The sequence below is a fragment of the Thermobia domestica genome, chromosome 2 (genome assembly GCF_964235325.1).
Source record: "Thermobia domestica chromosome 2, izTheDome1.hap1.1, whole genome shotgun sequence".
NCBI lineage: Eukaryota > Metazoa > Arthropoda > Insecta > Zygentoma > Lepismatidae > Thermobia > Thermobia domestica.
This window is the reverse complement of record NC_137455.1, coordinates 245,984,919-246,010,540: the sequence shown is the minus strand read 5'-3', so window position 1 is coordinate 246,010,540 and position 25,622 is coordinate 245,984,919. Positions and strand designations below refer to the sequence as shown.

Below are 25,622 nucleotides of genomic sequence, written 5' to 3'. Positions count from 1 at the left end.
TTAAACAACGTAACGTGCCTTGCGAAGGCTTCACATTGTGAAGATTATATTAGTGAAAGTTATACAAATGCAATTTTACAACTTAATATACATATTACTAAATGTTGAGCTCCCTGTTGCTATGTGGTTAGAGTAAGCGTCTTTTGTGAACGGAGTGTGATTCCCGGTAGGAGCTCATGTGTTTCAAATCCGACGTTAAGCTGTAAGTTTGCGTCTTGTAGAGCTTTGCTCCTGAAAGCGACGCTACACTATAATCTAATTTAATATCACTAAATATTTAAAAAATAATGACTTACCGAGATGACGTGAAATGACAGCCATCAAATCTATTTTATATTTTCACTTAATGTAGTGGATATTAATATAACAATTACAAGGCACACGTATAAATACTCAGAAACAAGCACACACACGTACACGTACACAAATATGAACCCCTCAAATCTGTTTACATCTGGTGGACTTTCTCTGCATCAAACACTGTTATCCTCAAACAAACTTTCTCATCATCTTCCCATGTATCTGCTTTACTTGATTCATTTACAGATTTGTCATGTGCACGCATCATTGCTTTGAGCATTTTCGGAGAGGGTTCGGGGTTCTTTCTTCATTTAAAGAATCGGTTCTCTGTATTGGAAAGAGAATCAGCGGAGGAAGGGAGAATTTATATTTTATGAATGGATAACATTTTAAGAAATATATACAAAACATGCTGCTTCCGACACAGCACTGAAGCATTTCTTTTAGCGGTTTATTACTAGTGGTCCCCTGACGCCCATACCCTCTTCCCTCTATTTCTGTTCTCCAGAGGGAATAATGAAATTATGCTAGATTTGGCCAAGATGCTAAGGTCAAGATGCTAGATGCTAAATGCGTATGAATTGCGATAGATCTAGCACCAAGCTGCTAGATATGGCTTCACTGGAGAGAACCTGTCAAGGGAGGGAAAGGGGTATGAGGGTAGGGTTTTCTTTCTATGCCAGTTTTGCCAACTCCATTCGTAAAAATTACGAAGGCTTAGTTTAACAGTAATTGGAAATTGATAATTTGATTAACCCTAGAACGGTTGGGCTGGGTCTGTGAGACCCATCTACTTAATATTATATTTTAAATAAAATTTTCAACTTAGAGTTAGCGGGTTGAGTTGTAACTTCCTATACCTTCCTAAAACGACCGATAAGAGACGCTAGTGTTGCGAACTAGTTTGATTTATTGTTACTTTGCTTTTAATAGAGTTCTAAACCTCACGTGGGTCTGTCAGACCCAGCCCGACCGTTCACGTAACTTTTTTTTGCCAGTGTTAAGAATCTTGTAGGAAGTTTACTTTTTTTTTATTAAGACTACCTATTCGACATTTTTTGAGTGTGTATATACGAACAACATTTCAGTTGGTATTTTGAACAACTTTAGAACATAATCAAACGAGAAACAGTTTTGCGAGTAAAATTCATAGAATTTTATATGATGATGAAAGTGAACTGGATGGTTCCGATGCAGATTCTGATTATGAATTATTTAGTGACCATGATAGCAACAGTGAGTGTTGTGAAGAAGAGGATAAGAGTGAAGAACTTTTATCCACTGCTGCTGCTGAGAAAACTCCACCCACTCCGCCATTAGATAACAATCTGGCCAACAATGAAAACTAAAAAACTTTACTCTCTGACATTCAGTTCATTTCAACATAGGCGGTGCCTTAAGTGATGTTAAATAAACTTATAAGTTTCCTTTATAATATTGTTTATCTATAGGAACATGTAAGCAAGTATTCCTTTTTATATAATTTTCTAAAAAAAGCTCGTATAATTTACTAACAATGTAGAAATATGTTTTTAAAAATAAGCGAAAACACCATTTTTGAGCTGAAATGTTTTTTTCTGCTTTGGAAATACTTGTAAGTACATAAAAGAATGTTTCTATTTTTAAAAAATGTTGATTACAAATTAATTATGCAGTTTTATTTTCTTGGGTCTCTCAGACCCAGCCCTACCGTTTATGCAACTTTTTTCCGCCTGACCGTTGTAGGGTTAATGCTGAGTAGTCTTTCAGATTTGTTGGCTTGAGCATTTTTGCAGTGATTGCATTGTTATAAATATTATAGAAACTATGGATGTGTCATATACCTAGGTAGGTTAATAGTTCTGGTAAAATAAACTAGAAGCTTTATTTATCAACTTCCGAAACGAAAGAAGAAAATTAAGTGACGTGAGAGACAGATTACCAACGAATTTTTCAGCTTAAAGCAAGAAAACATAAGTGTTTATTGAATACGACAATAAAGTTGAGACATTTTGTTGAGTAAATTAGGAAATAACCAAAAGTAAATACAGAAACATAACTAAGAAGAACAAACAATACATGGATCGCTTCCGATGCCAAGTGACACAAGTTCAAAAAGTAGAGAAATAGATTAATGCTTCTATTCACGTCTATACATGTATAAAAGGAATTCGTTAATAGCAAATTATAATTCTATTACATAGTGTATGTTTTGGTTGCCAAGGTAGCAAAAATATGAATTGTTTTTGAGTTGTTTTACTCTAAATTTCTCTCCCGGAAAATGTCAAATTTGGACTTGGGCCCCTTGGCATCATCCAAACAACCATTATCAATAAAAAAATCAAGATATTACCAAGAGGACATACGAAGGAGGATTTAACAATTTCCACTGGAAAACCTTCTGGTTCCACTCGAAGTGGCTTTATTATCACATCTCTGCAAAGAAACAAAATTTTTACATGAATGTTGATAAAAAGAATAATGTAGAACTCTATAAAAACTAACAATTTCTTTGTATTATAGAATATTTATTTAATTAATTTATTTGTTAACGCTTCAGGTCACATACTAGATATTTTTTACCATAAGATACTAACATTGAAAGGATGCGTTGCACAGCTAAATAATAATAACGGCAGCAAGTGCAACATTGAACTGAAATGCAATTATTAAATAGTGTAAAAAGAAACACTAAATTTTCATTTTAGTAAGTTACAAAGACACATAAAATTTATATATAACGTATTTGTAATCACACAAAAGATACTTTTGAGAGTGTGTCTAGATTGTTATAACCAGATAAGATATCGATAAAAGATAATGTAATATAAGTTTTGTTGAAGTTCTTTTACGTCAGGTCTGCAAAAAATACTATTGACGTATCAGAAAATTGGTCTTCTAGGAGAAGCTACGTGTTATTAAGTACTAGACAAAGCCTTGATGGTATCCTTTTCCAAAAAGCTCATATTAATAAGGGAGGTGGCTAAAATTCGGCCCTTTCTTCATATGTGACAATCATAAAAAGTAAAAGCGTGTGTAAAAATCAGTCAATATTGACAATCCTCTTGGGGGAGAATCATCTGAAATTACCACTACTTACAAGTAGTTTTTCGCTAAAATCAGAGGATATTATCGGAATAGTGAACATACTTAATATTTTGTTTTCAACTATGGATTTCAGATTCGCAAATCATATAATATTCCGTTGTTGTCGAGTCTGAAAGAAAAGGAGTTATGAAAGAGGTTTTTTTTTCAACAAAGAAATGTTCTCAGTCTGCTCATGAAAATAAGAAAACACTTAAAGAAACGACTTCTTACTGGATTTGAGCACTGTTATGTGCAAGCTTAACAGATATATTTTTATTTATTTTTATTTTTATTATTCATGAAATTTGCATATGCAATCTAAATTTTATATTCAGATTTAAAATATATATATTTAATTAGTTTAGTTATTTTTTATACATTAGATTTCAAGCTAATCATTGTGATATTGTTTTATTTTATTTTAAATTTCATTAAGTTTAGTGGCATAACAGAAAACTGCGTTTTCTTTTATATATTTGTTGGAAAGTTCCATATGATTTTAGAAACTTCAGGGAGATAGAGGTTAGTGATCTCTACAGCATCAAAGATTGCCAACCTATAGTTTCTAGGAAATACTATAAACAAGATTATTTTAGTGTGTTATAACTAGAGACCGGATTTTAGGCAGTAAAAACCTGGAAAATAAGCAGGCAAATAGGCACTAAAAATTTAAAAAATAGGCACTAAAATGTATCTCCAAATAATGAAGATAAATACTTAATACCATTAAAGAATAGATTCAAGTCATAGATAATGTTCAAAGAATATAGAAGCATACTTGTTTGTTAATATCTTCTTTTATTGTATATATAAAAACGAAGCTTGTTATGCATTCCATATATACTGGATGAACCTGAAAGATTAGCACATACTTCAGGAGGTGATTCGTGACATCAAAAGAAGACAAAAAGTCCTCTTGCATGTTGTGGAATTCCGCGTCGTGTACGAGTGTCAGGGGCAGAGTTGGCGTGGGTCAATGTAAACTTGACTCACGACCCACTGACCCACCACCCACCGTGACCCACGCCCCACTGACCCACCACCCACCGTGACCCACTCTGACCCACCAACCACCATGACCCACTGTGACCCACCATGACTCACCACCCACCGCGACCTACTCTGACCCACCGTGACTCACCACCCACCATGAACCATTCTCACCCACTGTGACCTATTCTGAATCACCAAAATCCATCGTCATCAACTCTGAACACGATCCACGGCCTCTTCTGTACTGACTAAAACGTTTACACTTGTAATAAAACAAGACTGAAATTGTCACTAATCGGAGTTTGAATTTCTAGTCAATCGCTCAAGCACCACTCTGTTACAATAACGGTGGATCTGACTTTTATGATATAAAATGGTAAAGTGTTTGTCAGTGAGGAAATTGAAACAATTCGAGGTGGGGGGAAATTAGTGTGTGCCTAAAATATACTTGTACTAAAAGAGCATTCTTGCTAGTGTTAATTTCTGAACGGATTCCAAAAGAAACTTCTATTCACAGGAAAATACCCCTGTACAATATGGAAAAGGTTATGGTTTCTCAGTTCACAGTATTTTTCTCACAAAAAACTTGAAAAATCAGTTTTTCATAGTTTATAAAGGTGCTCGGGTACTCTATGTGACAGCATCTCCATAAAGTACGCTCGTAATTGTAATTTGTGTAATTACTAAAACACAACGTTAAATTTAAGTTACAAATATGCATAATTACAATTATTATGAATACTTATTCAAAGTAGTTTACCTTAAGCCTAGAAGAGACTTACTAAAAAATAGGTACAAAGTTGAATAACACAAATAAACCATTACTAATACAAGTATACATTTTCTATAACTCGTAATTTTCCAACCTAAAACAAACCTGAAATCGGGTTTATCCTGTTGGTAACTTTTTCGTGGTAAATCATCCGCAGCGGAACGATGTCTATCCTTAAGCCAAGAAATAACTAGCTCGTGTACTTCGAGCTTGTCTAGCGATGGGCCATTAACATTGATGAACAACAAGTTAGACAATGTTTGAGCACTTAGTTTATTTCTAATATCAGTTATCTGTAAATTCATAAGGGGAAATCCCCGTTCACAGTCTGTCATGGAAATTTATAATACTTCTACTCGATTTCTGCAACTCCTCATGGACAATCTGCTTGATAGACTTAAGTCTGATAACGATTTTTCTTAGTCAGTTTTGAAATACTCAGCAAGAAGTATAATCTCTCTATCACTATACAACATCTTTTCCATATTGACCATGTCAGTTGGCAATATCGACTCATGGAGAACAGAAACTTCATCTACCACGCCTTCGATAGGGAATCTTGTGAATAAGTTATCAATTAAAGCCTGATAAATTGATGATTTCTTATTTGTTTATAAATTTAATTTTTGCAATTACACATGAAGGTTTGATGCCATTACCAAGTTTACTCCCCCGTCTAGAAAGCGAAAGGGAACGAGGTTTCTGGAGTGTTCAGAGGTAAATGAGAAATTCCCTTCTTCTTCCCCTTCAACTACCACACTGTTGTCTGCCATGTGCCAAATTACGGTGAATTTAAATTATCATAGTATAATTATTTCCTTGTTGAATTATCAATACTTTTCAGTGGAAAAAAGGATGAAATTTGAAAGTTCCAAATCTAAGTAAGTAGACCAACGTAAAGGGAAAAAAGTGTAAAATTTTCCATATAATTTAATTATGCGTACAATCCAAACTTAAAATTTCCGTGTAATTAAGCTTACAGTACAAATTTTATGCCTATTTTAGTCACAAGTATTTTGGTCGATTGCCCTCTGCTGTAAGCGCTCCATATAATAAACATAAGCTTCAGCAATTATTATAGTAGAAAGCAATGGATATATGAAGCCAGGCACTGTATTTTTTGTTTCGTTTTTTTTTTCTTAAACAACATCGATCGTTTTCGATCATTTTTACAAACCAACTCACTACCAATTTTCCATATATAGAAAGTGCACCCCCCCACACACACACATAAAGGAGAATTTAAAAAAATGCTAGGATACATTCTGTTTATTTTCAATAAAGAGTTAATACACTGAATTTCAGCTACGTATGTTTAACGGTTTGCGAGATACTGTTTTTTTTTTTTTTTTTCAAAAATTCGGATCCTCTCTATCTCCTTAGGATATTATGCATTATAATAAAAGCAATATAACATCTCACTTTGGATTAAGACCTAACTATATACCAAAAGTAATTTCATTTGACTTTACAATTTGACCGTGATGATCAGGCACACATAGTTACATTCATTTTTTTATATAATAATTTATATGTTACAGTGATTCAAAAATGTATTTTTTCCAGTAGCTAGCTCCTCTAAAAACTCACAGATTTTGAAAGCCAAGTAGTAGTATAAGTCCTATTGCTATTACTACAATTTAGAATATCAATATCCAAAAGTCCTGAAGTTCTTTTTTCACTTGGTTAGATATACTCACCTCAGGTAAATGAAATAAAAATGAAATCTTGAAGTTTTACGTCCCACGATTATGCCGGTTAGGCTAAAGTAGACGGTGATGATGAGAGATGAGTGAAATGGCGGAATGAAGAAAGTGAAACGGGAAAACCCACGAGCACGGTGTTTGTCCACCACAAAGTTCACTTGGCGGGAGCAGGGTTTGAACTCGGGACTACAAGCACCAGAGGTGAACGCTCTACCACTGAGAAACCGCGCCCCCCCACCTCAGGTAAGTAGACAGAAACAAGTGGAAAAGGAAGGGAAATGAAGGTCTTGAAAGTAAAACGAAGACAAATTTACCAGTCTTCAGAATATACTGTCTACAATGCAGTGAGCAGAGAGGGTCGGTAGATCATACTAAGTCGGTTGGTTGCAGTGGGTCACGGTGGGTGGTGGGTCACAGTGGGTCACACGCTGTTGACCCACGACCCACTGACCAACTCAGAAAACTTGACCCATCGACCCACTGACCCACTCCATCTCTGATCAGGGGTGCAGCTTGGAATCAAAAATCGAATTCTGACGATTGGAACGAGACATAAAAGTGTGCACATACTTCGGGAGGTGATCCGTGACATTCAGGAGGACTTTTTGTCTTCTTTTTATTTCACGAACCACCTCTCGAAGTATGTGCACATCTGTCTGTTCCGTTCCAATTGTCAAGATTCGATTCTCGATTCCAAGTTGGCACCACTGTCACTTGTACACGACACAGAATTCGACAAAATACAACAGGACCTTTTGTCTTCTTTTGATATCATTAATCACCTCCCGAAGTATGTGCACATCTTTGATGTTCACCCTGTATATATATTGTAGCGTACCACGTGCCAGAGATGGAGTGGGTCAGTGGGCCAAGTTTTCTGAGTAGGTCAGTGGGTCGTGGGTCAAAAGCATGTGACCCACCGTGACCAACTGCGACCCACCACCCACTATGACCCACTGCGACTCACCGATTCAGTATGTTCTACCGACCCACTCTGCTCACTGCATTGTAGACAGTATCTTCTGAAGACTGGTAAATTTGTCTTCGTTTTACTTTCAAGACCTTCATTTCCCTTCCTTTTCCATTTATTTCTGCCTACTTAACTCAGGTGAGTAAATCTAACCAAGTGAAAAAAGAACTTCAGGCACTTTTGGACATTGATATTTTTAATTGTAATAATAGCAATAGAACTTATACTACTACTTGGCTTTCGAAATCTGTGAGTTTTTAGAGGAGCTAACCACTGGAAAAAATACATTTTTGAATCATTGTAATATATAAATTATTTAAAAAAATGAATGTAACTATGTGTGCCTGATCATCACGGTCAAATAGCAAAGTCAAATTAAGTTACTTTTGGTATATAGTTAGGCTTTAATCCAAACTGGGATGTTATATTGATTTCATTATAATGCATAACATCCTAAGGAGGTAGTGAGAATCCGAATTTTTGCGGAAAAAATGAGTATCTCGCAAGCCGTTAAACTTACGGAGCTGAAATTCAGTGTATTAACTCTTTATTGAAAATAAACATCCTACCATTTTTTAAATCCTTCTTTATGGGGGGAGCACTTTCTTTATATGGAGAATTTGTAGTGAGTTGGTTTGTAAAAATGATCGAAAACGATCGATGTTATTTAAGAAAAAAAACCGAAACAAAAAATACAGTGCCTGGCTTCATATATCCATTGCTTTCTACTATAATAATTGCTGAAGCTTATGTTTATTATATGGAGCGCTTACAGCAGAGGGCAATCAACCAAAAAACTTGTGACTAAAATAGACATAAAATTTGTACTGTAAGCTTAATTACACGGAAATTTTAAGTTTGGATTGTACGCATAATTAAATTATATGGAAAATTTTACACTTTTTTCCCTTTACGTTGGTCTACTTACTTAGATTTGGAACTTTCAAATTTCTTCCTTTTTTCCACTGAAAAGTATTGATAATTCAACAAGGAAATAATTATACTATGATAATTTAAATTCACCGTAATTTGGCACATGGCAAACAACAGTGTGGTAGTTGAAGGGGAAGAAGGGAATTTCTCATTTACCTCTGAACACTCCAGAAACCTCGTTCCCTTTCGCTTTCTAGACGGGAGAGGGAACTTGGTAATGGCATCAAACCTTCATGTGTAATTGCAAAAATTAAATTTATAAACAAATAACAAATCATCAGTTTATCAGGCTTTAATTGATAATTCATTCACAAGATTCCCTATCGAAGGCGTGGTAGATGAAGTTTCTGTTCTCCATGAGTTGACATTGCCAACAGACATGGTCGATATGGAAAAGATGTTGTATGGTGATATTAAGATGATACTTCTTGCTGAGTATTTCAAAACTGATCAAGAAAAATCGTTATCAGACTTAAGTCTAACAAGCAGATTGTCGATGAGGAGTTGCAGAAATCGGGTAGAAGTATTATCAATTTCCACGACAGAGTGCGAACGGGAATTTCCCCTTATGAATTTACAGATGACTGATATTAGAAATAGACTAAATGCTCAAACATTGTCTAACTTGTTGTTCATCAATGTTAATGGTCCACCGCTACACAAGCTCAAAGTAGACGAGGTAGTTATTTCTTGGCTGATGGATAGACATCATTCCGCTGCGGATGATTTACCACGAAAAAGTTACCAACAGGAAATAAACCCGATTTCAGATTTGTTTCTGGTTAAAAATTACGAATTATGGAAAATGTATACTTGTATTAGTAATGGCTTATTTGTGTTATTCAACTTTGTACCTAATTTTTAGTAAGTCTCTTCTTTGCTTTAGGTAAACTACTTTGAATAAATATTCATAATAATTGTAATTATGCATATTTGTAACTTAAATTTAACATGGTGTTTTAGTGATTACACAAATTACAATTATGAGCATACTTTATGGAGATGCTCTCAAATAGGGTACCCGAACACCTTTATACACTATGAAAAACTGATTTTTCAAGTTTTTTGTGAGAAAAATACTGTGAACTGAGAAACCATAACCTTTTCCATATTGTACAGGGATATTTTCCTGCAAATAGAAGTTTCTTTTGGAATGCGTTCAGAAATTACTTGCAAGAATACTCTTTTAGTACAAGTATATTTTAGGCACACACTAATTTCCCCCCACCTCGAATTATTTCAATTTCCTCACTAACAAATACTTTACCATTTTATATCGTAAAGGTCAGATCCACCATTATTGTAACAGAGTTGTGCTTGAGCGATTGACTAGAAATTCAAACTCCGATTAGTGACAATTTCACAGTCTTGTTTTATTACAAGTGTAAACTCTTTAGTCAGTACAGAAGGGGACGTGGATCGTGTTCATAGTTGATGACGATGGATTTTGGTGGGTCAGATTAGGTCTCAGTGGATGAGAGTGGTTCATGGTGGGTTGTGGGTCACGGTAGGTCAGAGTGGGTTATTGTGGGTGGTGGGTCAGAGTGGGTCACGGTGGGTGGTGGGTCAGTGGGTCGTGGGTCACGGTGGGTTAAGGGTCAGTTTGTCGTGAGTTAAGTTTTCATTGACCCACGTCAACTGCCACGTGCTTGTGTTTACAAACACCTAATATACGTATATATATATGTGTATTATTATGTGATATAAATTATATATTTTCCCAATGAAGGCTTATTTTGAAGAAAATGCATAGAGTAGGCAACATTAGGCACTAAAGCAATTATTTAGGCAGTAAAGGTCGAAATAGGCAAAATAGGCAAAATAAAATTGGCTTAAATCGAAATTTTTAACCCGCATATAAACTTTAAAACGTTATTTTTGATAATATCTTTAATATTAAAGAATAGGCATTTTGCCTAACATCCGGTCTCTAGTTATAACTAATATAGAAATATATTGTAAGAATAAGGAAAGAAATTCTGAGAATGCACAAAACAAAATTGGCGACAGAAAGTCGCTGAGCAATTTTTGTTGAATTCTACACATCTAGATACGAATTTTCAAATACAATACGTGAGAAATTGTTTCACTAACCGCGATATTCACACTTTTAATGGAACCGCTACCTCTCCGGTGGGGGCGGTTCAACGGTTCTGGTTGCCCAGTCAGCGAACCTTCATCAATTCAATTTTCATATTGTTCCAGGGCTACCAGAAGGTACTGATATACAGTGCCGGTCTGGCTAGGTCGACTGCTCGGCGATTGCCGAGGGCCCGAAATAAATATTTAAAACCTAAAAAACTAACTTAATTATCAGATGTTTAGAATACAAAGATAGAATTAACTACTGATAATTTTAAAACACAACAACATAGTTTTATGTAATGCTTGAAAACCAGTTAAAAAACAACCAGTACCAGATTTATCAATTGAGATTTGCACACAACAAGCTATAGCTTAAGGCGCCAGTCTTGTAGGGCCCCCCAAAATATTAAAAAAGTAAATTGGATATAATGACATTTTTTTTCCTATCTAACTTTAATTTTCAGTTCACAGTTCATACGGTATCTTCTCTAGAGATCTGCACGGGCCGGGCCTAGCCCAAGGCCCGGAGCCCGGCCCGGCCCGCGGGCTGGGCTTGGGCGGGCCGACTCTGTTATTTCTTTGGGCCGGGCCGGGCTTGGGCGGGCCGACTCTGTTATTTCTTTGGGCCGGGCCGGGCTTGGGCTGGCCGACACTGATTTCTCTTCAGGTCTGGCTGGGCTGGGGCTGATCAATTGCAATTCTTTAATAATTATTGACTTTCGTTAAACGATAATTGGAATAAAGCCAAACGTTGAAGAAGTGTGTCCGTGAAAAATGTTACAAAGAATGCAATAGCTATTTACAGTTTGTGTTGCTTAGCGGCTCCACTTTCACTATAGAGGATTGCAGGCATTATGCGGTAAATTGAGCTCTGACCTTGACCTTCACTGAACTCAAAATATAACAAGAAGGGGTGAGAATGTTTTGCCTGTCGCTAAACAATATTGCCATCTTCACTTTATGCTAAAAATCAATTAAGTTAGATTTTTATTACAGGTAATGGAGTTTTTGTTTTCTCGATGACAGGCAAAGTTCTAGGAGGCATTCTGCCGTGTCGTGACAAAACGCTGTAACTTTGGCGAAGAAGTTTTGCGAAAATGAGCCTTAAAGTTTTCATCCGAAAATGTGATCTGTATCGTGTAGAACCAGTGTAACTAGGCAATAATGGTCAACCAATCAATTTTCACCAAATGTAATCACACAATATGCATTTACGTAACATTACATGTAACCACGTGTTTCCAAAGTCAAGATACACAATTTCTACACGATACATATCACATTTTCGGATGAAAACTTTAAGGCTCATTTTCGCAAAACTTCTTCGCCAAAGTTACAGCGTTTTGTCACGACACGGCAGCATTGGTACCATTCGGGAGGCAAGCGTCAGGTTGTAAACCAGAGTTTAGTAAATGTTTCTAAGGTTAGGTCAAATTTAGTACTAAATTTTGAGAAAGATTGGGGCTCGAGCTAATTTTTAAAAAAATTATCGGGCCGGGGTGGGCTCGGGTCGAAAATCTCCAAAACTTTTCGGGCCCGTTGCTGGGCCGGGCCTAGGTACGTTCGGGCTGGATTGGGCTCGGGCCGAAAAATTCGGCCAGTGCAGGTCTCTAATCTTCTCTAATAACATTAGCTAGATACAGTACCGAAAACTTTATCTGTTATACTATTTCCCTTCGGACTTAATAGTTGCCGCACTTTCCTTTGTGACAGTTTTCATAGATTTAATGTTCCTTTCTTTTCGTATTTTTCACAGGTTTTCCTAGAATTCTCTAACATTGTATTAATTCCCGACAATAACGAGTGAAATAGTTTACTAAACATTTTTCTTTTTAATTCCAAGATATAGAAGCAGGGTGCGAATTACCGGGGGGGATGAGAGGGACTTTCCCCCTCAATCACATTTTGCCCCCCCCCCCAAAAAAAAATCAGCTGAAATATCCCCACCGGAGATGCTCGCTCCCCCCCCCCAAACTATGCTCAGTATAACTCCAAATTTCACTGATTTTTGTCATTCCTTGTAAGTTTAATCAACTTCTAGCTGTATTTCGAAATGATCGATGGAAACTATTGAGTTTTGGTCATTTCTACTTACCACCAAATTACTCACTATTTAGTAACTCAGTTTTAGTTGAACTATATTATTATGACTACGGTTGTTACTTGCAACTGTACTTTCGTACCCTTCAGTTTGTCATCGTTCGTGAATTTGAATGTACTAATTGCGTACAACAAAGCCACATATGGTTTTATAAATGTTCTTAGCGGTTGGCCAAGAAGTAAACAAATAGGTTCTTCCACCATACTTGGAGAAGTTCGGACATGTCATATTCATCCTCTACATTTGTATCGATTACCATCTCATTTTAATTTTTGTTATATGTCATTTCTTTTTTCAGTGTACTCTTTGTTAGCACATGTTCTTCATTCTCTAGTAGTTTGTGTGTATGCAACTCAAAAGTTGCATTTAATTTGTGATAATTAGCATAGTAATCACTACCTTTTACAGTTTACGGAAATGAACTTTTGAAACTGTACTCAAAATCTGAGATATAGGTATTCTCTCGTAAGTGTATGTTAACGCACACGCTGGGGATACGCTCCTAGTGAGCAGACATGTTAGTGAAGGTGATTTTTAGATGAATAATCGCATAATTGAAGATTTGTTTCACATTTGTTAATACGAGTGGTTCTCCGTGTCATTGTCCGTGTCTTGTATATGCATTTCAATTGGAGCGTTTTTTTTTTTTTCTTTCTTTAAAGTTAACCCTTCATTTTTCCATCTTTCTTTTCGCTGTACAGTTTACTGTCCATAATAATGTTGTCAGAAAAACTTCAATGTAATGTTTACTTTATTTGAATAACGTACCCCATAGTGAATCAACACATCTGCAACCTAACAGTAAAATAATTGTAAGTGTTGACTTCCTGAGCCCCATCACGGAATCGATATTTGGAGAAAAAAAAGTCGTGAAGAGCGCAGCTTTAGCGGGGAGTAGAAGCACAAGCTAGAAATTTGAATTGAAAGATTTTAAATATTTGGCCTTCGATTTGACCTTGATTTCAGAAATCGGGACCAGCAGCAATCCATTTCTTGTTTGATAGGCTAATATCTAGATTTTCTTTATTTCTTTTTTTTTTAAAAAAAAAAAACAAAAAGTATATCAGATTTAACTGATAATTTTAGTGGTTTTCATAAGACTAAATTGTTTTTTTTTTCAACCTGTATGTAATAACTCAAAGTCGAAGATATCAATATGAGTGGAAAAATTAATCATGGCTTGTGATCATGGTTATCGCTCGAACCGAATTAACAACTAAATAAACCTTAAAGAGCTACGGGGACAAGAGTGAGTACATTTAAACACGTTCAGAAAGATTTGGTGCGGTGTGTGTATGTCAGACAATATATACGTGCATAGTTATTGTCGGTAGATTTATTAAATTAATAAATCTCTTATTTATTACAGATATCATATATATATATATATATATATATACAGTGGCGGATCTAGGATATGATCAAGGGAGGGGCTAAACCATAATTTGCCGTTTTGTCCAGTGTAAAGCTGAATTGAAGCCCATTTTATCCTGTAAACCTGGGCGTCAAGGAGGGGGGGAAAGCCCCTTAGCCCCACTTAGATCCGCCCTTGTATATATATATATATATATATATATATATATATATATATATATATATATATATATATATATATATATATATATATATATAGGTAAGGCATTATTGTCTCATTTTGAAATTTGCACCTTCAGACTTTATATCCTGTTGGCCAATTTATCCCCCCCCCCCCCCCGATATAGACTATCTAATTCGCACACTGTATAGAAGAACTGTTTGTACCTAACAAGACTCTACTGCTTAAATGTTCCTGGTTAGACCCAAAAAGGTACGAGCATATAGTTGCAATGGAGGTAGAAGATTTTCCAGATAATTGCTTGCAAACTGTTTCTCAATTAGCAAATGTGAATAGAAGTGAGTTCAGGGGCGGATCCAGGACCGACTTCTGGGGGCGGTTGGTTGTCATACTGCTACTTTTAGGGCTCCAAACTTTGGGATGAGTTTTATTTATATACATAAAATAACAAAGTTTCCTCTTCTGGGGGGGCGATCGCCCCGATCGCCCTCTGGATCCGCCCCTGAGTGAGTTGTTGTTAAAACTGAAACAGTTTGCAAGCCAGTATCGTAATTTCAGTGCAGATTTTAGTGACAAGTCTGAAGAACCAGAAGAGAAAGAAGTGTGTACATTTGTGAGAATTACAAGTAATGATGGTGATGGTGATTCAGATGAAAGTGTGACATCTGAAGAAGAATCTGAAGATAAAAAGAAAAAGTCTGAAACTCAATGTGGTACTAAAAGGAAATGTTTCAGATGTCTCTCATGTGCATTTCCCATTCTCTATGAACTATCGTCACAGTCTGAATTATTTAGTAATTTATATACAGTGTTTAAATATATAATGACCATTCCATCCACTCAGGTGACTTGTGAACGAGTTTTTTCGAAATTGAAAATTGTATAAAACAGACTCAGATATTCTTTAAGCGAGAACTTACTATCTCCTTTTATGTTGATGAATGTTGAGAGAGACTTGTTTATAAATTTGGACAAAAATAAAGTCATTGATGAAATTGCGGTGACAAGGGAAGTTTTGAAAAGAAAATTAATGTATTGATATGTTCCTGATACTTTGTAATTCCTGTGTGTGTGTGAGTCATTTTCAATTTTACAATTATGTGCTTTATGATATTGTAATCATTTATTAGTAGTAATCAATAATTTGCTTGTTTGTATTAATATAAATCTAGAATAAGCTTCACTTTGTTAGTGCATACCAATATTTTCGTCTTTTTATAGTTATGTGATCATATGAATGCTGTAATATACGTTAAATATTTGTCATTAGTTCTCATAGAATAAAAAAAAATGTTTATAACTATTAGGGATGCGCTCGAGTCGAGACAAGTCTCGAATCTCGACTCGACTCGACTCGAATTCGAGTCGAGATTCGAGTCGAGACACACCTTGTAAAATTCGAGACGAGTCGAGAAATATGTTTGTCTCGACTCGAAAATTCGACCGTGACACTACCTCTCTACTAGTAGCTGGGTAATTGTCACTCACACTTTCGATGCATGTGATCTGAATTGGTTCACACCTCACTTTATTGGTTTTTTTTTTTTTTTTTTTTTTTTTTTTTTTTTTTTTTTTTTTTAGACTGACGCTTCACAACGGTAATAATAATTTATAAACTGTATCGTCAAATTCAGGATTTCTTTATTTTTCTATTACATCAGAAATGCTTATAATTTGAATAAAGATAGACTTATTCTGAATAGTTTTGGGGGGACGGGGAGGATCACAGAGGCAGTGTAAAATTGTGATTGAATTATATCTTTTTTTTTTTTTTTTTTTTAATGTTAATGTTCAGAGATGCTCATATACCTTCTCCTTTAATGATTCTGGCTGTTTCTTAGGCAATGGACAGTTATTAAAAATTGTTTTATCTACGCTCATATTATTATAAAATGTTCGAATAAAGTTCTAGAATAACCGGGAATGGAACTCTGATTTTAACCATATTTGGTAATGTCTTGCAATAAATGTTTTGCTACATCCATCTTAATAAAGGTCAGTGAACTTGGAGTGTGCTGGAGAAAGGGGTTGCGGTGTACGTTGATGGTCAAAGGAAGTACAGATCGGTCTGTTGTCTGGGATACTGGGTGTGTTTTTATAAGGATAAGCAGAGACATACAGAACTCCATCCTTACAGACGCGAAGTGTATTATTCCGTTATTGACATCCTTGTGGCAGATATTAGCAATAAAAATTCAAAGAAAATGATATGCAGGTTCTTCATTCCCTCCAAGACATCTACACAAGCTATCAGCAGAAAGTATCACAATTGTCAGCAACATCTGCAAAATCCCCAAAGTTGAACTGATATCAAAGTTAACAGTTCTCTCCAATTTGTATGCAAAGAGATAGACTGAAAATGATTTTTCATCGCGTATATTTTTTTTAATTGAACCTTTACGAATTCTTCCCAAACTTGAACCAAGTTTATAAGACTTCTAACCGTGCCTGTCAGTTCCGCAACCAGTTCCTTTTCGCGCCTGAGACGGCTAAAAACATACGTTCGTAGCACTATGGGTCAAGAAAAATTTCGTAGTTTAGCTGTGTTGTGCTTAGAAAGGTCTTACGACATTAACGTTTCTCAGATTATCGACACATTTGATTCAGAAGCAACACTTCGAGGAAGGCGACTGCAGCTCCATTTACAGTTCAAGTCCAGCTTCCATATCATTACATTTAGCAGTACGCGAAATATTAACTTATTAAATCAAAATTATAAATGTGATATTTACTGGCTAATATTTGGATTTCCTAATATTGTGATTTCCATATATTATTATTGATAAGCAGTATTTCTTTCAAAGGGTGAACCGGGCCTACCCCTCCATACACACACACTCAAGTGCAAAATACCATTAAGCTAATTTTCAGAGAAAATCAGTATATCAAGAAACATATGTTTAACTAAAATTTCCCTCTTTATTTTTAAAATGTCCTCTTTGGATTTTTTTCTGAAAGAAACACTATTAATGAGCTGGGGTAAACAAATATGTGGATATTGTGCTGATAGGTTGTTCCAGGTAATTCCTTAACAACATTAAGGCTCAGGTCAATATGATGGTTTGGGCAAAGATCAGGGGAACATTGGCTAAGTGGGGCTTAAAATGGGCCGGAACGCACAAGTTCTGCGTTCCAGTAAGTCAGTGTGGTGTCTGAATTCAGTTCCTGTGCTGTACTTGTCTCGCTCCAAATTTGTAGTCTTTTCAGTTTATTATTTTAATATTTTAAGCAGATTAATACCCTATTAAAGCACGATAAAGAACTAATGTAGAATTTTTTTCTTTCTGCGTCATTATGTTCCGCGAAATTATTCTAGGGAAAGGCGTTTCAGCTATTCACTAAAACAATTTTTAGCACAGAGGCAGGCTTAATTTTAGGGTCTCATCCGCAAAAAGTGACGTAAAGTTAGGCTAGATATCTGCCGGAGTAGTATTTATATCATTCCCACACTCCAACTACACAATGATGATCCAAAATCAGAGAGGGTTTCTCGAAACTACGGTGTTAAATATTTGGTTAAAACATTAGAAGCAAATGTATGGTTGGTTTCAAAAACTGACAATTTAAGGTCGAAGACTTGGAAATTTGTGAATATATTTTTGTCGAAACAAAGAAAAGTTTACACGCGCACAAGTGAACAATGTATATTATATACTTCTAATTACAGCTTTTGAATCTTACAGTCAATAAATAAAACTTGTCTCTTAATAATGAAAGAAAAGAAGAATCGCAGTTCACGCTCATGCCATGTAGCTGCCACCGCAAATTCAAACTTTATAATCGATTTTTATACCAAAGGCAATAATTGGAAATATGTTGCTGCTTCCAATCTAAAGTAGGAATTAAAATATACGCCTGGTTGAATTCTCAACTTTCTGTGACCAGTTGTTAATGTATAATGCTCTTTCTTAAACTTCCATAGGGAGAGAGCATACACAACTCAAAGAAGCATAGAGAGATGTATGCTTGCAATAACCCGGAGAGATAGAAAAAAATTTACATGGATCAGGAAGATGACAAGAGTGATCGATATCATCGCAAAAATAAAAGGACTCAAGTGTCAGGGAGCTAGTCATATTACAAGAACTGACGATAGGTGGACAAAAGCAATCCTTGACTGGATCCTAAGGGAACGAAAGCGATCTAGAAGATGTTGTAATACAAAACGGTGTGACGAAGTTAGGAAGCAGTGTGGAGTAACATGGAAACGAATTGCCGAATATAGATACATGTGAAAAAGAATTGGAGAGACCTTCATCCAGCAGTGGGCCGACAAAGGTTGACAATTATATATTATATATTATATATATATATATATATATATATATATATATATATATATATATATATATATATATATATGTGTGTGTGTGTGTGTGTGTGCACGAATGTTTTTCCCCCCGACCATATGGGCCAAGGTTACGCTTATGCATCCATGTGTCTAGTGGAGCTCAAGTAAAGCACCATGACGGCCGAGGCGTATCGCACACTGCTTGCAGACTATGTACACCCCTTCATGACGACCATGTTTCCCAACTGTAGTGGCAATTTTCGACAAGATAATGCACACCATGTCACAAGGCCAGGAGTGTGATGGAATGGTTCGAGGAACACAGGGCCTAGTTTCAAGTAATGTGTTGGCCCACCAACGAACCGGATTTGAACCCAATCGAACATATTGGGATATGATTGAACGTGACGTCAGAGCGCATTGCCTCCCTCCCCGGAATTTACAGGAATTAGGTTACCTGTGTGTGCACATGTGGTGCTAACTCTCTCCAGCGACTTACAAAGGATCATTGCGTCCATGCCAAGAGCATTCGCCGTTGTTATCCGTGCCAAAGGTTGACATACTGACAATTAGATAGGTAGTCACAATGTTCTGGCTCATGTGTGCGTATATTTTAAGTCGTATATTTTGTCTCTACTCGAATTTCGAGACGACTCGACTCGAATTCGAGTCGAGTCGAGACAGACACCGTCGAGTCGAGACACGAGTCGAGACGGAAAGATATTTTCGAGTCGAGACACGAGTCGAGACAACATTTTCTCGAGACGAGTCGAGACAGGCTTAAATCTCGACTCGACTCGACTCGTGCGCATCCCTAATAACTATACGGGTTTCGCATAATTTGCCATATCAACACATTTCTCTTTATTTCACTCATAGCCTCATTACATCATATAGTAGAATGCTGAACTGACACCGAAACCTATATCATGATTTATATCTACGTTATATTGCTTAAGTGTGTTTTACCTTGTCATTTATCGTAACATAGATAGATTTAAAATACTTCAGAAACTTTTTTTCCATAAACAAACCTTTAATCATTGTTGTAAGTACCGAAGATACCCTGTGAAAAGTTTCTCGATCAGGGGACTCACAACTAACTTTAGCCGAGGGTCCGTGATTGCTCCAGACCGGCACTGCTGATATATTCAATATATTTTTGAATATAAATTCCAACCTATAACAATTCTTGGACAGATCCGATATAGTTATATTAGTATATAGAATCGCGATCCTTACCCGTATATTCTTTATAGAATAGCTATTTTGGCAGTTTGCTATTCTTTGTTTAATTTTAATCTCAGTATGTTGAGTCTGGCACTCCCGGCATGCCTTGGAGTGTGATGAAGGGTAGCAGAAGACAACTACCACCAACAAGTTATTCTGTAGGTTTTTTTCTTTCTTTTTTTTTTAATTGACAACTCCACCCAAGTGTATAAATGTAAAATAGGATATTTAAATATTAATTTTCAACCTTTGTTAGATGTCAATTGTAATTCGTTAATCGATAATATCATTAATTATAAATGTAAACAGAAAAGGATATCGGTCACTGAAAGAGGTAGTTTACATTCGAAAAAGAAACAGTAACCGCTAGAGGGATACACCCGTCAGGCCTCTCGCAAGCAACCCTCGACAAGATCGAAAAGCAGAAAGCCTGGAAAGAAGTATATACAAACCTTGCACAAGATTTCGACACCATGGACAAAAAGAAACGAGAAGCGACAGGCAAGTATAGGATAATATAAAACAATAGTGATTCAAACACTTTCTGTTTATTTACACTTGATACATAAAATGTAGCTTATATGTAAATGAAAATAAAATGTACAATCGAAGACATAGAAATGGGCCACATCGATGTTTTCTTCTGAGTACGGACAATTTACCAGCGGTCAATTTGCCACCAAAATTCGACAAAGCGGACAATTTGCCACCAGTTTTCACAAATTCTTGACAATTTGACACTATTGGACACTATTGGATAGTATAGGGTTACTACCTATTGTGACTTGTCAAAATTATTAATTTAGCCATGTTTTCCTGCGAATGCTTTTGATTAGGCCTATGTACGGACCAATTTACAATATACCTTTGTGTACTAAAGAAAATATATTTGAGAATTTACACGTTAATGCTCCTACGTCACTTGATTGACGTAATACAATTAACCTTGTTCTTTGCATTGAGCTATTTCTCAGATATTGAACGACCCTTCCATTTATTCATGTCAGTCTGTAATATTACACGACTCTTGGACTCTTGAAAAAAAAAAAAAATCTGAACAGCGCTGAATATGATTACTAATTCGTTGTACTAAGAAATCGAACGTTTGTTTAGACATGCGAAAGTAATTAATTAAAAATTTTTGAATCTTATGCCCGCAGCTTTTCATATAATGTATAAAACGAACCTTCCACATGACGCACTGTCAACAATGGATGGATCCAAATCTTTCTAGTGCTGCTTTGTTTCCTCTTTCTCTGCCGTAAGTACAGCAAGGCAAGGAGATATCGTTTATTTATTGCTGGACTCATGTTCTCTTCTTCACGTTCAAACTCAAACTACCTTTCGGCACCGGCATTACCGGGATGTGTGTGCAAAGCAGCCCCGGTTCCGGTTCCGGCATTGTCGGTGCCGGATCTGGCATTGCCGGTGACGTGTGCAAATGCTCTTATTGTGGAAAGAAAGCCCCGCTACCCTCTGACAATGAAAAAAAAAAAAACACTTTTGAAACCCCGCGAAGGAGGCGAGTTTTGGTAAAAGCTAGCGTTAGCGTGTGTAACAAAAGGAAATGAGAGTAAAACATTCAATTAGTTGAAGCTTCACTGCTATCGGAACCACATACTACAGTAAGTCTACAAATGAATAAGTTACACTATTATTAAGACTATTATTCTTGATCACTATTAATCTTCACGAACATGTATTCTAAACTCTGATAATTATTGCAGAAGCTATAAAATATATTTGACTGAAAAGTTTCAAACTACATTTTTATAGTGCTTTACATGTTTACATTTAGTGAAATTAAGTGACACCAGAAAACAACTAAAAAGATAGAATAATACGAATTTAGTTATCCAAAGTAAAGAAACTATATTATGTTAATTAGTGTTATTCCAATAAAGTGAATCATCATGTTATGACATGGAAGATGTACCAGGACTATTATAAATATGCTAAGCTATTTGTACCAGAAAATTCATCGTGAACATTTATGAGAATATTAACCAACGCCAGAGAGACTAAAGGAAGAAGGATCCCTGATCATGCAGGGAAATTTCAAGTTTGCTGTGAAGTTTAATTACAGTGATCGAGAAATGAAATATCTTGTTTAAACGGTTTAGTGACAGTGAACATTCGACTTTGAGAGAGATCTCTATTCTATTTTACTATTTTTTAAAAGGCTCATTTAAGGCAGTTATCAAAATGATTATAAAAAATATCTATTGAATATCTAGTGTGTGTATATATCTATATTGCGTGTGGTGTTGTTGTGTGTTCATTAGTGAAATTAAAAATAAACATGTGTGCATTTTCTAGAAAGTTTGTGGAGTTTTAATTGAAAATACTTAGCCGCAGGGCAAGTACAAAATAACTTGTATTTATTATTATTATTATTATTATTATTATTATTATTATTATTATTATTATTATTATTATTATTATTTGCTTTTCAGGCATTCGAGGATTTGTTGTGTCTGCCAGATTTAACTAATTCAATTTGATGATAAATTCACATTTTCTTAATACTAAGATAATATCTGACCTCAAGTCAGAACTTCAAGCTGCATTACTGTCCCTATCGGGGCAATGGGACGTTAAAATAGAACTCATGTTTACAGGAATGTACATTCTAAATTTATTTGTAATTTGGCTCTACCGACACTAAATTATATATTTTTATTTTATTTTTAGCTAATCTAATTTTTTTTTAATTATTTACATTTACATATCATTTGCGTATGTCGTACATTCCTGTGGTGAGAGGATGAGATGGGTATTGAAAGCACCTCCCACCTATCTCATGCTCTACACAGCACCTGATTACCAGACAATTGACCTAAACATCTTGACCATTCCGTATGCAATAGCAAATCTTCATTTTACTTTTGGGTACAGTAATTATCTACTGCACACTCGTTTCTGTTTAATCCGATACGCTGTGAGTTCGCGGTAAATATCTGTAAGTTACAGCTCTTGCTTGCAATGTATAAAAGTACTTTCCATTTTTCATATTTGAATATGTACCATTGTTACTATATACCATATTTCAATAAAGTAAATCCCCACGTTAAGCAGGTTTGAATATCCAGACTCCTCTATAAAAGCATTTAGTATCACCCCAACCTCAATCATTTCACGGATTTAACCTGTTTCACATAAGTTATTAGGATGTAAAACTGAATGTGATTCATTCGAAAAATACTTTTGTTGATTGAAAGAACTGTAACTTTAAAATATTCATCACAAAATAATAGTAATATCGAACTAAAGAAAAGCGAGTGTGGAGCAGAAAACTAATTTACTCAAAAGTCAAAAGAAGCTTTTCGACTACGTACGAAATGGTTGAGCAGTTTAGGTCAACAGTCTGGTTGTGAAATATTTATGTGTTTAAACCCAATAGGAAGTCATTTATTTAAGTTTGTTGCTATTTTCATCCAGAAAAACTGAGAACATTTCTTTGAATAAATCTTTCACAACTCTTTTCTCTTTGAAATTCCATTAGAACGGAACATTATCAAAAATCTATAGGTAAAAACAAAATGTTGAGTATGTTCACTATTGCATTAGTATCCTCTGATTTGTAACAAAATCATCATCATAATCATCATAGGTATTCTGCCTTTATTGGCAGGTCACTTGCTGCAGCTGAGAAGCTTCCATGCTCAACAGTCCTTCGCTAACTTCTTCGTCTTCGCGTATGATCTTTCTGTTTTTATATCATCCATTAATTGTAGTCTCCTTCGCCCCCTCCCTCTCTTTCCCGACACCATACCCTCTAGGACGTCCCTCATGATACAATTTCTTCTTAGGCAATGTCCCAACCAGTTTCTCTTCCTCTTCCTAATAATATCTAAAAGTGTTCTTTTCTCACCCACCATTTCTAACACTCTCTCATTCGTTTTGCGCTCGATCCAACTAATTCTTTCCATTCTTCTCCACACCCACATTTCGAAGGCTTCCAGTCGATTTTCATCACCTTTACGTAATGTCCACGTTTCGGCCCCATACAGTACAACACTCCATACGAAGCATTTTATGAGTCTTTTTCTCAACTCTTTCTTCAAGGTCCCAGAAAACAAGACTTTTCTTCCTCCTAAAGGCTTCTTTCGCCATTCCTATCCTTGCTTTTATTTCACGTTCGAACTTCATGTTATTACTAAGAATACTACCCAGATATCGAAAACTATTCACTTGTTCTATTTTCTCCCCTCCTAGTTTTATATTTGACACAGACCCCTTCGTTCCAATCACCATAGCTTTTGTCTTTCTAACATTTATTTTCATCCCATATTCTTCAAAGTCCTTTCTCATTTTTTCTAACACTTTATTGATTTTCTTTTCAGATTCTGCAACAAGTGCCATATCATCTGCAAATCTTATGCATCTAATCATTCTACCTCCTACCGAAATACCATCATCATCCTGTAAACTCTTTTTCACTATCTCTTCCAGATAGACATTAAATAGTGTTGGCGAGAGGCAGCATCCTTGTCGAAGTCCCCTTCCAATTGCACTCTCTTCCGTCAGTTATTCCCCTATCCTAACACTTACTTGTTGGTTCATGTATAAGTTTCTTATAAGTCTTCTATCTTTCCATTCCAACCCTATCTTCGTTAGAACTCCCAACAACAATTCCCAATTCACGCGGTCAAAAGCCTTTTCTAGATCAATAAATATAACATATGCCTCTTTCCCTTTTTCTATAAATCTTTCGCCCTTAGTAATCCAATTCCATCTCTTGTGTCCTTGCCTCTTCGGAACCCGAACTGCTCCTCCTCAACTTCTTTATGTGTTCTTTTATATAACCTTCTGTTCAGTATTCGGAGCAGAATTTTAGCTGTATGAGATATGAGACTCTCACATCTCTTTGGGTTTGATTTCTTAGCCATCGGTATCATGATCATTTTCAGAAAGTCTTTTGGCCATTCTCCTGTTTCATATATTTCATTGCATAGTCGGAACAATTCTTTCTTTCCCTTGTCTCCTATATTTTTAATGACTTCGATTGGTATGTTATCTATTCCGGTTGCCTTTCCATTCCTAATCTCGGATATAGCCTTTTCAAACTCATCCCTAAGAATACTAAATCCTTTATCATCCTCGCCTACTTCATTTTCTACTTCAACATTTAGGTTACACGGTCTATCCCTACTCTCATATAAGTCTTCAATGTATTCTTTCCACCTTCCTATGACCTCATTTCTCTCGCTGACTACCTTCCCATTCTTATTTTCTACTGCCATTATAATACCTCCTTGTTTCCTCCGAAATTCCATAGATTTCACCTCCTTGTACGTTTCCTGATAATTCCCAACTCTTTCTAATTCTTCTATGTCCTCGCATTTTCTTTTGTAAAACTCTTCCCTCGCTCTGTCTGTTTCTCTTCGTAATTCATTATTTAACTTTCAGTACATCTTTTTGCCCTCTACTGTATCAACCTGTTTCCACATCTTCCTCTCCCTCATTTTCTGTAACATCTGCTCTGTAACCCATGGTTTCTTAGCAGTTTTGTGTTCGCGGTAACCTACTGCTTCTTCTGCGGCTTGATGTAAGCAACGTTTAATATGTTCCCACCGTGCGTTACTACCTGCATCTATTCTTTCCTCGTTTGAACATT

General features: G+C 35.8%; 1 protein-coding gene across 2 annotated transcripts in view; it reads right to left on the bottom strand.

Moving 5' to 3' along the window:
* Nucleotides 1–25,622, bottom strand: part of LOC145678425 (alpha-1-inhibitor 3-like) — a 2,648,409-nt gene that overhangs the window by 638,735 nt on the left and 1,984,052 nt on the right. For both annotated transcript variants that reach the window (XM_081748543.1, XM_081748544.1), the window contains exon 17: nucleotides 2,633–2,715. In XM_081748543.1, the coding sequence (XP_081604669.1) occupies nucleotides 2,633–2,715 (83 nt within the window). The remainder of the gene's footprint in view (nucleotides 1–2,632; nucleotides 2,716–25,622) is intronic.